At 51.3% G+C, this 15,772-nt stretch overlaps 1 protein-coding gene across 1 annotated transcript in view; it reads right to left on the bottom strand.

The window, feature by feature from the left end:
• Positions 1 to 2,834: 2,834 nt before the first annotated feature.
• Positions 2,835 to 15,772, bottom strand: part of LOC136945770 (vitamin D3 receptor A) — a 33,118-nt gene continuing 20,180 nt past the window's right edge. The window contains exons 2-9 of the mRNA XM_067239792.1: positions 12,359 to 12,506; positions 10,721 to 10,851; positions 7,018 to 7,202; positions 6,720 to 6,819; positions 5,710 to 5,896; positions 3,875 to 4,026; positions 3,575 to 3,691; positions 2,835 to 3,088 (exon numbers count right to left, since the gene is read on the bottom strand). Of these exons, the coding sequence (XP_067095893.1) occupies positions 2,835 to 3,088; positions 3,575 to 3,691; positions 3,875 to 4,026; positions 5,710 to 5,896; positions 6,720 to 6,819; positions 7,018 to 7,202; positions 10,721 to 10,851; positions 12,359 to 12,504 (1,272 nt within the window). The 5' untranslated portion in view covers positions 12,505 to 12,506. The remainder of the gene's footprint in view (positions 3,089 to 3,574; positions 3,692 to 3,874; positions 4,027 to 5,709; positions 5,897 to 6,719; positions 6,820 to 7,017; positions 7,203 to 10,720; positions 10,852 to 12,358; positions 12,507 to 15,772) is intronic.

Here is a 15,772-nt window from a genome sequence, read left to right as displayed (position 1 = left end):
ATGTGTGTGCAGAGCGTGTGTGTGTGCAGTGTGTTTGTATGGAGGTGTAATGTGTGTGCAGAGCGTGTGTGTAGCATGAGTGTGTGTGCGCAGAGCGTGTGTGTAGCATGAGTGAGTAACATGCTTGTTTCCCTTCTGTACTAATGAAAGTGTTTGCTGTGGACCACTGAGGTATCTGATATGGTAACTGAGAGTTTCATAAGGCTAAAGAGGCGGAGAGCTGGCCGGTGTCTGTGGGGGGAGAGAGAGGGGGGGGAGATAGCGGCCATTTTGGGGAATCTGTCCCTCCCTTAGTCCTGAGCCTACTGAGTATGGCTGGTAAACATGTAGATGAGAGAGCAGTCAGCAGGTCTGTGAGCCGTATATGTTTATGTATGTCTGAATAGCTGGACTACAGCTCGATGGTTTAGCTGTTCTCACACACAGAACGTTCAGTCTGGGCTACGCAACACCTGTTCCCACGCAAAAAGGGTTCCGTGTGAGCTACAGAACATGGGTTCTCACACAGAAAAGGTTCCGTCTGTCGAGCCTGATGAGCCGAGGTGAGATGTTCCACGCCCAGGGTTCTGACCATCCAAAGTTCTTGTGTTCCTGTTTCAGTGTAGATTCATCTTTCCACCAATCACAGTCTCTGATAAAGGCTTCGTCACAGCCTATCAGGGCGCTCGTTATTCAACGCCCATCCCGTCACCATGACAAGACAGTCTCTCGGTTTCCGTGAGAAAACGTCCAAAGCAGCTGCTCTAAAAAGTAGGATATCAACATCCGAGAAGCCTTTGCTGCGTTGAGGCTGTTAGTCATGCATGAGTTCTGATTGGCTGGCTGCCAGCCAAGGTTAAAGCTATGAAGAAGAGATCTGCCAAGCCGAAGGTTCCGTTCTCAAAAGAGGAGGCGTGTCCAACATATGCTACACAGTCTTTGATTGGCCAGTTTTCCAGAGAGAATATTGAGGCAGTTTTAGTCCACTCGTTTGTGTGATGATGTCACCACGGTTAAGGGTTCCATGGTGCTGAGCCTACATAGAGCTTATGTCCTTGGTGTGAAAAATAAGAAAAGATCTTTTGCGCGCAGCTTAGCGCTGACGTCAGAGAAAACAACAACAACCTTAGAATCAAACTGTAGAATCAGAGAGCAGAGAGAAGAATCTTCGCATCAAAGAAGTAAAACAAAAATAAAATAATGGATATATAAGTTGTCAAAGCTTATCACAACCTTACAATGAGGTACAAAATAAGAAAATAGTCCATCTCCTATTTGCATATATATCCAGAGCATCTTGTCAACGTTTCAATTTTCTTAGTATTTGCCTACTTTTTCCTTGCTATGTACAGAAACAAGTGGTATTTACAGAGTGACCACCAGAGAGCGCTGCCGGCCTTCAGAAGGGGGATAGAGGAGCACGTGTGGGGGGATGTAATATGTTCAACCTGGCACCCAAACCCTCCATTCTAACCTGACCTAAAAATGTATGTTTGCATCTCAAGGGATCTACTTTGGTTGTGCCCTTCAAAAAACACCTTACACGAATGTCAAATCCTTTTTATACCAGCATAGAAGTCTGATATAATCCTAACTGGTAGCATTTCTGTAGAATTAAATCTAACTAATGTTATTTAAAGAGGATGATAATATGCCACCTAGCTAACTAGTGTCTAAACCAGCTGACTAGCGTCTAAACCAGCTGACTAGTCGTCGACACCCGTCAACACTGTGGGCTGTGTTTGTGCATGTGTGTTTGTGTTGTGTGTGTGCATTAGATTCGTCTCTAAGCGGCGCCCCACTGGTATCCTGCAGGGCTCTCTCCTGATCAACCTTCCTCATTTACAAACATCAACAACAGCAGGTGCTCCATCCTCTGCTGCGTGCGTGTGTGTGCACGCGTGCGTGTGTGTCCATCTGTATCATTTACACACCCAAAGCCAACACAAACACACATCACAACAGAGGTTTTACTCATCCCGTAGTAAACAAACGCTGAAAAAGAATCACACTTGTTTGTTTTTCCTTTCTCTCTCTCTTAAATATAGATACTAGCTTAAGTGTATTATTAATATTTATATATATATATATATATATACTTAAAAATACATTCTTTTTGAAATTCCCTTTTTTCAGATGAACGGGGAATTTCAATCAACCAAAGAGCCCCCTCCTCTTCCTCCCTACCCACAACCCCCCTCGCCCTGGCAACCCCCCACCCACCCTGGCAACCCCAACCACCACCGTAGCCCTACACCATTACCCCAACCCCACCCTACTACTCTAAGCCCCCCACCCACCCAGCTCAAACACTACTCTAAGCCCCGCCCCCTACTTCTATAAAATGTTTTACTACTCTAAGCCCCCCACCCACCCTACTACTCTAAGCCCCCCACCCACCCAGCTCAAACACTACTCTAAGCCCCGCCCCCTACTTCTATAAAATGTTTCACCCCCCCCCCCTCCGCTTCCTCCTTCCTCTCCTCCTTCACTCCTCTTCTACCAGCCTCTCCTCCTGCTTCTATCTGGTCGGAGGTGGTAGACCTGGAGGAGGGATGGGGGACGCTGGGGACCCCTGGGGGGCTGGGAAAGACTGGAGGGTGAGGGGGGGTCAGAGGGCTTGATTAAGGAGCCCTGGGATCGGGTTTTGGGAGGTACATTTAGGGAGTGAGTAAGGGCTGTAAATGGGTTAGAGGTGAGGGTTGCTTGTTAAAGGGGCCATGGTGAGTATATGTAGGGGGTGTAGGGGGCTTGTTTGGGGGCCCTGGGGGGAAGGTGTAGAGGGGGGTGTATTAAGGGGGCCCTGTGGGAGGGGGGGTATGTTTAGAGGCCCCCTGGGGGGGGGGGGGGGGGTACTAGGACACCTCACTGCCGAACACCTCCAGGACCAGGGGGGTAAGCTGCATGCTGTGCTCCGGCTGGAAGGACAGCGAGCGGTACTGCTTGGAGTGCTCCTCGTTCAGGCTGCGCAGGTCGGCCAGCTTCTGGATCATCTTGGCGTAGAGCAGATGACCGCCGGGGTGGTTGACCCGGATGTAGGCCTGGAGGACCTCAGACAGCTGGTTCTGGAGCTGCTCGATCTTCACATGGTCCTGGACCCCCGGACGATCTAGGGAGAGGGGAGTGTATTTGAAAATACACACATAGACATTCACCCAAACACCCTCTCCCTCTCTACCTCCCTCTCTCTCTCTCTCTCTCACCCCTCCCCCTCTCTCTCCCTCCCTCCCTCTCCCTCTCTCTCACCCCCCCTCCCTCCCTCTCTCCCCTCCCTCTCTCTCTCTCTCCTTCCCTCCCTCTCACCCCACCCTCCCTCTCCCTCTCTCTCACCCCTCCCTTCCTCTCTCTCCCTCCCTCTCCCTCACCCCCCCTCCCCCTCCCTCCCTCCCTCCCCCCTCCCCCCTCCCTCTGTCTCTCTCCCCCCTCCCTCTCCCCCTCTCTCACACCCCCCTCCGTTCCCCCCCCCTCCCCCTCCCCCCCTCCCTCCCTCCCTCCCTCCCTCCCTCCCTCCCTCCCTCCCTCCCTCCCTCCCTCCCTCCCTCCCTCCCTCCCTCCCTCCCTCCCTCTCTCCCTCTCTCACCCCCCCCTCCTGTACCTGGGGACAGCAGGCAGATGGCCATCAGCAGCACATGTTCCTCCTCGTGGAGGTTCAGCTTCTTCAGCCCCACCTGGAACTTTACCAGCGGCTCCAGCAGGTCCAGAGTGTGACCCGCTACACACACACACAGAAGTATACACACACACAGCCATACGCACACACACATGCACAGTCAGAGTTTATTTATGAGAGACAGAGAAAAGTGGTGTGGGTGCAGGTAAGTATGTGTGTGCTTTTCTGTCACCAAGTGTCTATCTGTGTGTGTGTGTCTCTGCGTGTGTGTGTGTGTGTGCTGACCCTTGGTGACGTCGGTGATGCAGTACTTGAAGTCGGGGCCTCCACAGCTCCAGGACATGTCATCCAGGCTGAAGGACTGGTTGGATCGCAGCATGATGATCTCAATGGCGCTCGACTTCAGCAGAGCTATCTGGTCATCCGCAGTCAGGTCTCTGCAGCACACACACACACACACAGAGACATACACACACAGAGAGACATACACACACAGAGAGACATACACACACAAAATAATAGTTCATTAGCATTTTCGTATCTATGGGTTATATTATCTTACAAACACACACAAACACCGTAACGCACACACACATACAAACACTGTAACGCACACAGACACACACGTGTGGCAACCCTGGAGCACGGGGTCAGGTGATCCAGGGGAAGATTCCCGCTCCCCGGCCGGCTAACGAGGAAGCAGGAGGGAGAGCGTCCAGGGTGGGAGCTGCATTGGACGGATCCTGACCCTGTTCCCCTCTTCCATCAGGCCCAGAGAGCCCCCGGTGAGACGGATCCTGACCCTGTTCCCCTCTTCCATCAGGCCCAGAGAGCCCCTGGTGAGACGGATCCTGACCCTGTTCCCCTCTTCCATCAGGCCCAGAGAGCCCCCGGTGAGACGGATCCTGACCCTGTTCCCCTCTTCCATCAGGCCCAGAGAGCCCCCGGTGAGACGGATCCTGACCCTGTTCCCCTCTTCCATCAGGCCCAGAGAGCCCCCGGTGAGACGGATCCTGACCCTGTTCCCCTCTTCCATCAGGCCCAGAGAGCCCCTGGTGAGACGGATCCTGACCCTGTTCCCCTCTTCCATCAGGCCCAGAGAGCCCCCAGTGAGACGGATCCTGACCCTGTTCCCCTCTTCCATCAGGCCCAGAGAGCCCCCGGTGAGACAGGGCCTGACCCTGTTCCCCTCTTCCATCAGGCCCAGAGAGCCCCCGGTGAGACGGATCCTGACCCTGTTCCCCTCTTCCATCAGGCCCAGAGAGCCCCCGGTGAGACGGATCCTGACCCTGTTCCCCTCTTCCATCAGGCCCAGAGAGCCCCCGGTGAGACAGGGCCTGACCCTGTTCCCCTCTTCCATCAGGCCCAGAGAGCCCCCGGTGAGACGGATCCTGACCCTGTTCCCCTCTTCCATCAGGCCCAGAGAGCCCCCGGTGAGACAGGGCCTGGCTGTGGATCTTTCCCTCCACTGGGGAGTGTTTTGTCTTGATAATTCCCCTTCCTCTCTGTCCCTGGTGGTGCTCCTTTCTTCAGTCATACGAGGTCAAAGCCTGAGGGAGCGCCCTGGTTACCACAAACACACTCACAGTCCCCCTGCGTTCAGAGGGGCCTCAGTGTTCTAGAATGTTCCAGGCAGGAGAGAACACTGGGTTCTATGGTAACCAGGACAACAAAGTTACGCTGCCCCGTACAGCATGTGCTGTACCCTGACTCCAATAACACACACACACACACACACACACACACACACACACACACACACACACACACACACACACACACACACACACACACACACACACACACACACACACACACACACACACACACACACACACACACACACACACACACACACACACACACACACACACACACACACACACACACACACACACACACACACACACACACACACACACACACACACACACACACACACACACACACACACACACACACACACACACACACACACACACACACACAGGGACCAGTGTATTCCTGCCAGGCTCCCTCCCTGTCTCCACTGAGAGGTACTCAGGATGATACCACACTAACACACCCCTAACACATCCGTAACATACCTGCCTGCAACGGACCTGTGTGTGTGTGTGTACCTGAAGCCGGGGATCATCTTGGCGAAGCCGATGACCTTCTGAATGCTGTAGCTGACCAGGTCAGCCAGGTGAGGCAGCATGGACAGCTTGGAGTTGTGTTCCTCGCTGGAGTCAGGACTGCCTCCAGCGCTGTCCTGGTACATCATCAGCAGACTGCTGAAGTTCATCAGCTTAGTGTCCACTGACTCTGCAGGGAGGGGGGGATGGGGCGGAGTGGTGATGAGAATGTGAGATGACATTTAGAAGGGAGGGAGAGAGGAGGGAGAAAGATATTCAGAGTGAGAGGAGAGAGAGGGGGAGACATAGATTGAGGAGGTGGGGATGATAAAGAGGGAGGGAGGAATGAGGTTGAGAAAGAGGGAGAGAGGGATGAAAGAAGGAGGGAGAGAGAGGAGGGGTAGAGAGATGGAGAAAAAGAGATTTGGTTTCCAATCAGATATGAAACATTTTTGTGTTTCTGTCTGACGAAAACTAGTGTTTCATGTCTTGGTCGAGGAATCTAATCTGGTGTGTGTGTTACATGGAGAGTAGGTGTGTGTGTGTGTTACCTGGAGAGCTAGTTTGTGTGAGTGTGAGTTACCTGGAGAGTGTGTGTGAGTGTGTGTTACCTGGAGAGTGTGTGTGTGTTATCTGGAGAGTGTGTGTGTGTTTGTGTGTGTTACCTGGATTGTGTGTGTGTTACCTGGAGTGTGTGTGTGTTACCTGGAGAGTGTGTGTGAGTGTGAGTTACCTGGAGAGTGTGTGTGAGTGTGAGTTACCTGGAGAGTGTGTGTGTGTTATCTGTAGTGTGTGTGTGTTACCTGGAGAGTGTGTGTGAGTGTGTGTTACCTGGAGAGTGTGTGTGTGTTACCTGGAGTGTGTGTTACCTGGAGTGTGTGTGTGTGTGTTACCTGGAGTGTGTGTTACCTGGAGTGTGTGTGTGTGTGTTACCTGGAGTGTGTGTTACCTGGAGAGTGTGTGTGTGTGTTACCTGGAGTGTGTGTTACCTGGAGAGTGTGTGTGTGTGTTACCTGGAGAGTGGTTGAAGGAGTCAGAGGAGGCGTCAGACAGAGAGTGGAGAGAAGCAGCACGGCTGGCACTGCGGGTCACTGGACCCTCCCTCACCGGGGGCTGCACACACACACACACACACACACACACACACACACACACACACACACTTTAATACTTTAACCACACAAGCACGTAGCCGTGTGTGTGTGACACCATGGGAGTGTGTTTGACCATGAGTGTGTGAGACCAGAGTGAGTGTGTGAGACCAGAGTGTATGTGAGGATGTGTGTGTGTATCTTAGCGCGTGTGTGTTACCCTGAAGCGGTTGAAGTCGGAATAAGAGTCATCGTAGGTCTTGTGGTGGGCCTCCACCAGGGAGGAGATGACCTGGCTCTGCTCCTCACTCAGACGGGGGCGCTGGGCCTCCCTCGCCGCCTCCTCCTCCTTCCTCTTCTGGATCATGTCCTTCTTCCTCTGTACCTCCTCGTCTGTCAGGATGACTGGGAGGGAGAGATGGAGAGCGGGAGAGGAGCAGGAGGATGGTGTGGAGGGAGGAGTGTGGGGGGGATTGGGAGAGGAGCAGGAGGGAGGAGAGATTGGGAGTGGGGGGGAAACAAGAAGGATGGGAAGAGAAGTGGGGGAGAGGAGGAGAGAGAGGAGAGAGATAGGAGGAGAGAGATAGGAGGAGAGAGATAGGAGGAGAGAGAGGAGAGAATTCAGCATCTTGACACCTCCCAGTGTGTGTGGGCCGTTTTTTACCAAGACAGTAAAATACTGTAAACATACTATCACTGGAACTGTGCTTCCACTGCCTGTAGTCTTCACCTGACCTCAGTAACCACGCCCCCACACACACGCAACACCAAACAAAGGACTGACACGAGAGAATCCTGTCAATGTTTTCTTCTTGTTGTTCATTCCTTCACCAGCAACGTGGTTACTTCCTGTTTCTGGGGTCATGGGAGGAGAGCTGCCGTTGTCATGACTGGCTGGCGACGGAGCAAAGGTTCAGCTCGCTTCACATGCTACACGGAGCCTACTGGTTTATTTATGCTGAGGGAAAGTGTGTGTGTACATCTGTGTGTGTATTTATATACACGTGTGTGTGTGTGGGCCTTTGCCTGTGTGTGTTTGAGTGTTTATATAATGCATATATAGGTGTGTGTGTGAGTGTGTATAGTGTATATGTAGGTGTGTGTGTGTGTGTAATGCATATATAGGTGTGTGTGAGTGTGTATATGTAGGTGTGTGTGTGTGTGTGTGTGTGTGTGTGTGTGTGTGTGTGTGTGTGTGTGTGTGTGTGTGTGTGTGTGAGAGAGAGAGAGACCACGTGGTTTGAGTTGCTGGGGCATATGACAGAGAAAGACAGCACTGGCCTCACAGCTGCAAAGGTGCATGAAGACAGAACGGCATGTGTCCCTGCATATTGTATTAGACTGCAGAAGCGTGCAGGATAGAAAGTAACAACAGATTAAATTCCTTCTTTTGTTGTGATACTTCTGATTAGAATTATTGTTGCTTTTGTGTATATTTTACCTGTTTTGTCTTTTGTTCTGTAATTCCATACATGGTGTAACCAGAACGCTTGAATTTCCTCTGGGATTAATGCAGTGAATTGAATTGAACACGAGTAAGGTTAGCGAGGGTAATTGTATACAGTGTAATACAAGACAGCAACAGTGTTTTTATACGATGAGATGGGCCTAAATGATATTGAGTGGACTAATATGCCCAGATATCGAGGTCTCTCGACAGAAACTAGAAAACAATCTGAACAAATCAACTCAAATGTGATATGGACTATTAGTTACAGTGTGGCAAAATAGACTGAGACTAAATGAATGCTAGTGTAACAATGCCATACCAACACCAACCAGCTAGCATGCTAACAAGCTTGTGTAAGAATGCCATGTTACCAGCGCCACAGCAAGCCCGCTAACGAGCTGGCCAAACTTGGCTGCGATCAACCACAACACCACTGAGAGACTCATTAGCCATAATAGCATCAGCATCGCGGCTCTTTCCTAGTCTGGCGCTACACAATCTGGCCGCTACCATCCTCTCACCCTCCTGCTCTGCTAGCGCTGGCGGAGCCAACACGGCAGAGCTGCGCTGCCAAGACGGCGAGGGAAGCAGCGGGCAGCACCAGAGCCAAGCGAGGGGCGAGCGGGCGGTTAGGAAGGATTCGCGAGAAAAACTAAAACAACATTCTTGTTTATCGAAAGTTTGTCCACATCTATTTCGCATGAGCAGATTGGTCATCTGGCAAAACGCAGTCGGACTTTGAAGTGGAGAGCCAGGAAAAACGGGAAATAGAGACGTTTACCAGGAACACGAAAGCAAATTCGCTACACGCTCTTGACACTTTGTGCGTAAACACCATTCTTGTGGTAACTAGCTGCTCTAGACCCCCCTTACTTCTGTTCTAAAGTGCTGATTGGATGATATGTGGCGTTTCTTCCACTTAAGACACAGTTAAGTACCAGGATGAGGACATTGTTGTTGATCGCTATTTCCTCTCACACATCCAAACACAGCGACGGTGATGCCAGGATGATAAGACACGGCTAGGAGAGACCTGGCTCCGGGCCTGCCCTCCTTGTTGCACAGGAAGTGTAATTTGTTTACACCCTCACCCACTTGGCCTGAGATGAGTGAGGGAGAGGGAGCTATAGAGATAGAGATGATAGAGATGAAGGGAGGGAGAGATTAAGGGGGAGAGAAAGGGATGGAGGAAGAGGGAGCTACACTAGAGTGAGGGAAGGAGAGGGAGGGAGGGATGAAAGGAGAGAAAGGCAGAGAGAGAGAGGGATGGAGGGAGGGAGAGACAGAAGGGTAGGGTTGACTGCCACACTAGCAACTGTGGACAGGGTGGCTGAGAGCGGCGGGCCTTTGAAGAGGAAGAATCAACACTACGTGGGTGGGATCCAGCCGCGGGATTGGGCGAAGCCCAGAACCGACCAATCAGACGCAGTGTTGTCCAGATCAACAGTATCTAGTCAGGGACAGAAGCCAGGATACAGATCCTCAAATACACAGCAAGATCCCTGACCGAGGACAGTCCAAATCTATTCCACTTGCCCTCCTCTTTCCTCTGTTCCTTCTATCCTCTCCTCCTGCTCCGTTTCTTCTATCTTCTCCTCCTCCCTGTTTCTTCTATCTTCTCCTCCTCCTCCATTTCTTCTATCTTCTCCTCCTCCTCCGTTTCTTCTATCTTCTCCTCCTCCCTGTTTCTTCTATCCTCTCCTCCTCCTCCCTGTTCCTTATATCCTCTCCTCCCCAGTTTCTTCTATTTCTTCAGCGTGCTGTGGTTTGTGTGTCAGCGTGCTGTGGTTTGCGTGTCAGCGTGCTGTGGTTTGCGTGTCAGCGTGCTGTGGTTTGCGTGTCAGCGTGCTGTGGTTTGCGTGTCAGCGTGCTGTGGTTTGCGTGTCAGCGTGATGTGGTTTGCGTGTCAGCGTGCTGTGGTTTGTGTGCGTCTGTGGAATGATGCATGATGCTCATCCACACCACGGCCTTAGCAGCGAGCTGCTTCTCTGGTTACAGCTGAGCGTGTCCACCTGGCCTGGTCAGCTCAGCACATCCTATCATCCAACTGAGACGCTTGTTTATGAAGCACTTCCTGGCACCTGTGTGTGTGTGTTTAAACATGTTTGTGAAAGGGTTATTTAATGTGTGTGTGCGTGTGAATGTCAATGTGTGAGTGTGTAAGCACGTGTGTGTGTGTGTGTGTGTGAAAGTGTGTCTGAATGTGTGTTTGGGGTCTTGTTCAACTATCCTTGTGGGGACTCCTGGTTGTGTGTGTGTGTGTCAGATGAGGAGTCAGATGGCTGAGCGGTTAGGGAGTCGAGCTATTAATCAGAAGGTTGTTGGTTCGATTCCCAGCCGTGTAAAATGACGTTGTGTCCTTGGGCAAGGCACTTCACTCTACTTGCCTCGGGGGGAATGTCCCTGTACTTACTGTAAGTGGCTCTGGATAAGAGCGTCTGCTAAATGACTTAATGTAGATGTGTGTACTCACACTCCTTCATCATGCCGATGTCCACGCAGCGCTTCAGACGGCAGGCCTGGCAGTGGCGGCGGTTGTCCTTGGTGACGGTGCAGCTACTGTTGAAGGGACAGGTGAAGCTGGCCTTCCTCTTCATGCTCCGCCTAGAGCACACACACACACACACACATCAGATACACACACACATACATCAGATACACACACACACACACACATCAGATACACACACACACACACACACATCAGATACACACACACACACACACACACACATCAGCTACACACACACATCATCATCATCAACTACACACTCTTCATCAACTACAACAACACACATTTCATCTACACCAACATCAACTATGCAAACTTCACCAACTACATCAACTGCCCCAACAAAAATGTATTTGCAATTTGTAACAAGTTAGTTGGTTGTAGACAGGTAGGGCTAGAGTAATTAGGTAAACAACACACACACACACACACACACACAAACACAAACACATCAGATTCACACACACACACACACACACACACACACATCTTATAAAGCCACACTAGCCTTCTCAGTGAAAATGTTTATGAGCCGTCACGAAGCAAGCTCTTTGAAACGGCTCAACATGGAATAGAGAATCCCATTTACAGCCTGGACCCACCACACACACACACGCACGCACGCACACACACAGGCGCACGCACACCCACCACACACGCACGCACGCACACACGCACACACGCACACACGCACACACAAACACTTCACCAGAAAAATATATACACACAAAACCACATTTAAACATGCACACACACACATAATTCACCATAAAATGCACACACACACATACACAAAGTACTCTACACTACTACACCAGGATCCCCTTCACTGACCACACACACACACACACACACACAGCAGAAGGCTAGGCTGCGCGCCCAGGAAGATGGTGTTTGATTGGCAGCTGACAGGTGAAGGGGGGGCAGCTAAGATCAGGTTAATGAGAACAGCATCAAAGGGGAGCGTGAAGAGAACGAGGAGAGAGGGAGAAGAGCAAGGCAGGGAAATGGAGAGATGGAAAAACACATAGGGAGAGACCAACAGAAGAAAGCCATATCGAGAGGGTGTGTGTGAGAGAGACAGACAGACAAAGACAGGAGATATATCCATGTGTCCAGAGAGACACAGAGAGACAAAGACAAGAGATACATCCCTGTGTCCAGGGTGTCTCAATCTCTCCATGACAGGGAGACAGAACGAGAGAGGCAGATGGAGATACAGGGAGACCGAACGAGAGAGGCAGATGGAGAGACAGGTAGAAAGAACGAGAGAGGCAGATGGAGATACAGGGAGACCGAACGAGAGAGGCAGATGGAGAGACAGGGAGACCGAACGAGAGAGGCAGATGGAGAGACAGGGAGACCGAACGAGAGAGGCAGATGGAGAGACAGGTAGAAAGAACGAGAGAGGCAGATGGAGAGACAGGGAGACCGAACGAGAGAGGCAGATGGAGAGACAGGGAGACCGAACGAGAGAGGCAGATGGAGAGACAGGTAGAAAGAACGAGAGAGGCAGATGGAGAGACAGGGAGACCGAACGAGAGAGAGAGCAGAGACAGACAGGAGGACAGATAGACGTCCATGAGCCCGGGATCTGACCTGAAGAATCCCTTGCAGCCCTCGCAGGTCATGGCGTTGAAGTGGAACCCGGTGGCCTTGTCTCCGCACACGCCGCAGATCCTGGGAGCGTTGCGGTCGAACTCGTCCAGCCCTGAGGCCGAGGCACTCACAGTCATGGTCTCCATCACTGGGGAGAGGGCGGCAGGGAGAAGTTAGCCAGGACACAGCGTGTGTGTGGGGTGTGTGTGTGAGGGAGGTTGAGGTGTGTGTCGGCTGGTTTTAGAGACCTGTGTCAGGGACATGATCCTAAATGCATGAGATACGGAGAACCCAGCATTAGACTAGAACTGGTTTTGTATCACACACACGTGCAAGGACACACACTTGCACACAAACACACACGCAGTGACACACACACACAGCATCTGCCTCTGGTAATTAAATAAATATCATAGAAGCAATACAGAACACCACAGACCATCAGCTCTGCCTGACCTGAACCATCTAACACACCAGCACGGAGAGAGAGATGGGGGGAGATGTGGAGAGAGATGGGGGAGATGTGGAGAGAGATGGGGGAGATGTGGAGAGAGATGGGGGAGATGTGGAGAGAGATGGGGGAGATGTGGAGAGAGATGGGGGAGATCAATTGGAAAGCGAGAAAAGGAGAGAGGAAGAAGGTCAGAGAGATCCAGAAATAAATATAAAAAAGAAAATGAGAAAGTGAGAGAAAACGAGGGAGAGAGAAAGATAATAAGGAAGACAGAGATAATAATGGCAAGAGTAAAACACAAGACTGGAACAATGTGGTTGTTTTAACAAGAAAATGAACACTTAGCTCGTTCATTAGCTTGTGTGTGTGTGTGTGTGTATGGGCGAGAGAGGAAGACATGTTGATGGTTCACACCATGATCCATATTGAAATGAGCTCAATCTCTGTGAATCCTTATTCATTGAGAGAGTGAAAGAGAGGGGTCGGGTTGCCAGGTTTGGTTAACAGGTGATTAACCCCCCCAGCAGCTGTCCAGAGCGAGACTCCAGGAGGGTTAGATTCCAGCTGTTCTCTCCTCTCTGCTCTCACTCTCAGCTTGAACAAACAAGTTGTTTTTCTAGTGTTGATGAAGGCTGGACCTGGTCCTCTCTCCCTCCCTCTCTCCCTCACACCCTCCCTCTATCCTTCTCTCCCCCTCTTCCTCCCTCTCCTTCTCTCTCCCTCCCTCTCTCTCTCTCTCCCCTTCTCTCCCCCTCTTTCTCCCTCTCCTTCTCTCTCCTTCTCTCCCCCTCTTTCTCTCTCTCCTTCTCTACCTCCTTCTCCACCTGTCATTCCTTCTCTTTTTCCAAGAAGCCATAAGCTAGTTTCTCAGACAAACTACTCAGAATCTATGCTAAAGGTCAGAGTTACACACAAGCACGCATGTTATCAACACACACGTACATTAGTACGACAAACACTCCCACCCACGCATGTGCGAACATACACACACACACACACACACACACGGGACCAGTCCCACAACTTTGCTTATCTTCCTCTCAGTCTGCTCAGAGGTGTGTGTTCATCCTGCCTGGAGCTCCTTGAGTCTACTGGTCTGGCCTCTCAGAAACACACTGTGCTGTACAGAAACACACCGTGCTGTACAGAAACACACCGTGCTGCACAGAAACACACCGTGCTGTACAGAAACACACCGTGCTGCACAGAAACACACCGTGCTGCACAGAAACACACCGTGCTGTACAGAAACACACCGTGCTGCACAGAAACACACCGTGCTGCACAGAAACACACCGTGCTGCACAGAAACACACCGTGCTGCACAGAAACACACCGTGCTGTACAGAAACACACCGTGCTGTACAGAAACACACCGTGCTGTACAGAAACACACCGTGCTGTACAGAAACACAGATCAACAGTGATGGCGACAGGCTGGGGTCAGGGTGTGTGTGTGTACAGATGGAAGTGTCCTGGTACTGTGTGTCCCAGCACAGCGGGGGAATGGGGGGGGGGGGGGTCACGCCTGTGGCCTGCACACACCAACACACAGCTGCACAAACACACACTCTGAGTCAACACGTGTCACACTTAAATGCACCTGCACATCCCCGGGTCACCATGGGAACCGCAGGGTCGCTATGTCCATCACCTCTTACACTATGACCCGTGTGTGTGTGTGTGTGTGTGTGTGTGTGTGAGAGAGAGAGAATGTATGTGATAATAGAGCTTGGTACAGACAGTACTGTAGGGTACAGTAGAGTATCCTACAGTAGAGTCCAGTAAAGTAGAGTCTAACACAGTAAAGTAGAGTCTAACACAGTAGAGTAGAGTCTAACACAGTAGAGTAGAGTCTAACACAGTAGAGTAGAGACAGGGTCTAACACAGTAGAGTAGAGTCTAACACAGTAGAGTAGAGACAGGGTCTAAGAGTACAGTCCAATAAAAAATGGAGGAGGTGTTGATGTTAGTTGAGCGGACATCAGAACATGGAGCCGATGACCCAGAAGGCACTCGGGTGGGGCCCCCAATGTGTACATACACAATGTGTGTGTGTGTGTATATTGTGTGCGCGCGCGCGCACGCGCGCGCACGTGTGTGTGTGAGAATATTAAATCACAATGTGAGACCCAACTGCTTCTCTTTTTAAAACTGTACAGATGCAACCTCCTCATTGGCTGAGGCAGTCCCTAAATGCACCGCTCTGATTGGCCGGTCAGTGCAAAGCATGCCTAGAGAACACACACACATACAGACCTAGTTATGGTACACACACACACACACTCTACAGTGACGCATAATTGTGCACGTTTGTCTGGCTGTGTGAGAACTTAATGATCGAGGATGAAGCTGAGCTGCAATAGAAAACAGGTGGGCACACACTCACACATACACACATACGCGTTTACACCAACACGCAGGTTCACACATACATGGAGGGGAGGGATGGAGGGAAGGGGGGAAAGAAGGAGGGAGGGTGGAGGGTAGATCTCCTCTCCCATGCCCCAGATCTCAGCTACACACACAGCAGAACTGAACTCTAGACCTTGTTTTTCTGCACTGGATGGAAATGAACAGGCTGACGAGGATTTGGCAGCCTGCCGCAGAGAGAGAGGGAGAGGGGGGGAGAGAGACAGAGAGAGGGAGGGGGAGAAGGGGGAGAGAAAGGAAGAGGGAGGAGAGAGAGAGAGTGAGAGAGGGGCAGAATGGGGAGGAGAGAGGGAGTGAGAGAGGGGGAGAATGGGGAGGAGAGAGGGGGAGAATGGGGAGGAGAGAGGGAGAATGGGGAGGAGAGAGGGAGTGAGAGAGGGGGAGAATGGGGAGGAGAGAGGGGGAGAATGGGGAGGAGAGAGGGAGTGAGAGGGGGAGAATGGGGAGGATAGAAGGAGTGAGAGAGGGAGGGGAAATACAGAAAAGGAGTCAAAGAAAGAGGGAAAAAAGAGAGAGCTGTCTTGAAT

Source organism: Osmerus mordax, chromosome 7 (assembly GCF_038355195.1).
Source record: "Osmerus mordax isolate fOsmMor3 chromosome 7, fOsmMor3.pri, whole genome shotgun sequence".
In the NCBI taxonomy this organism is placed as follows: Eukaryota; Metazoa; Chordata; class Actinopteri; order Osmeriformes; family Osmeridae; genus Osmerus; species Osmerus mordax.
Note: the sequence above shows the minus strand (reverse complement) of the source record. Positions and strands in the feature narration are given on the sequence as shown.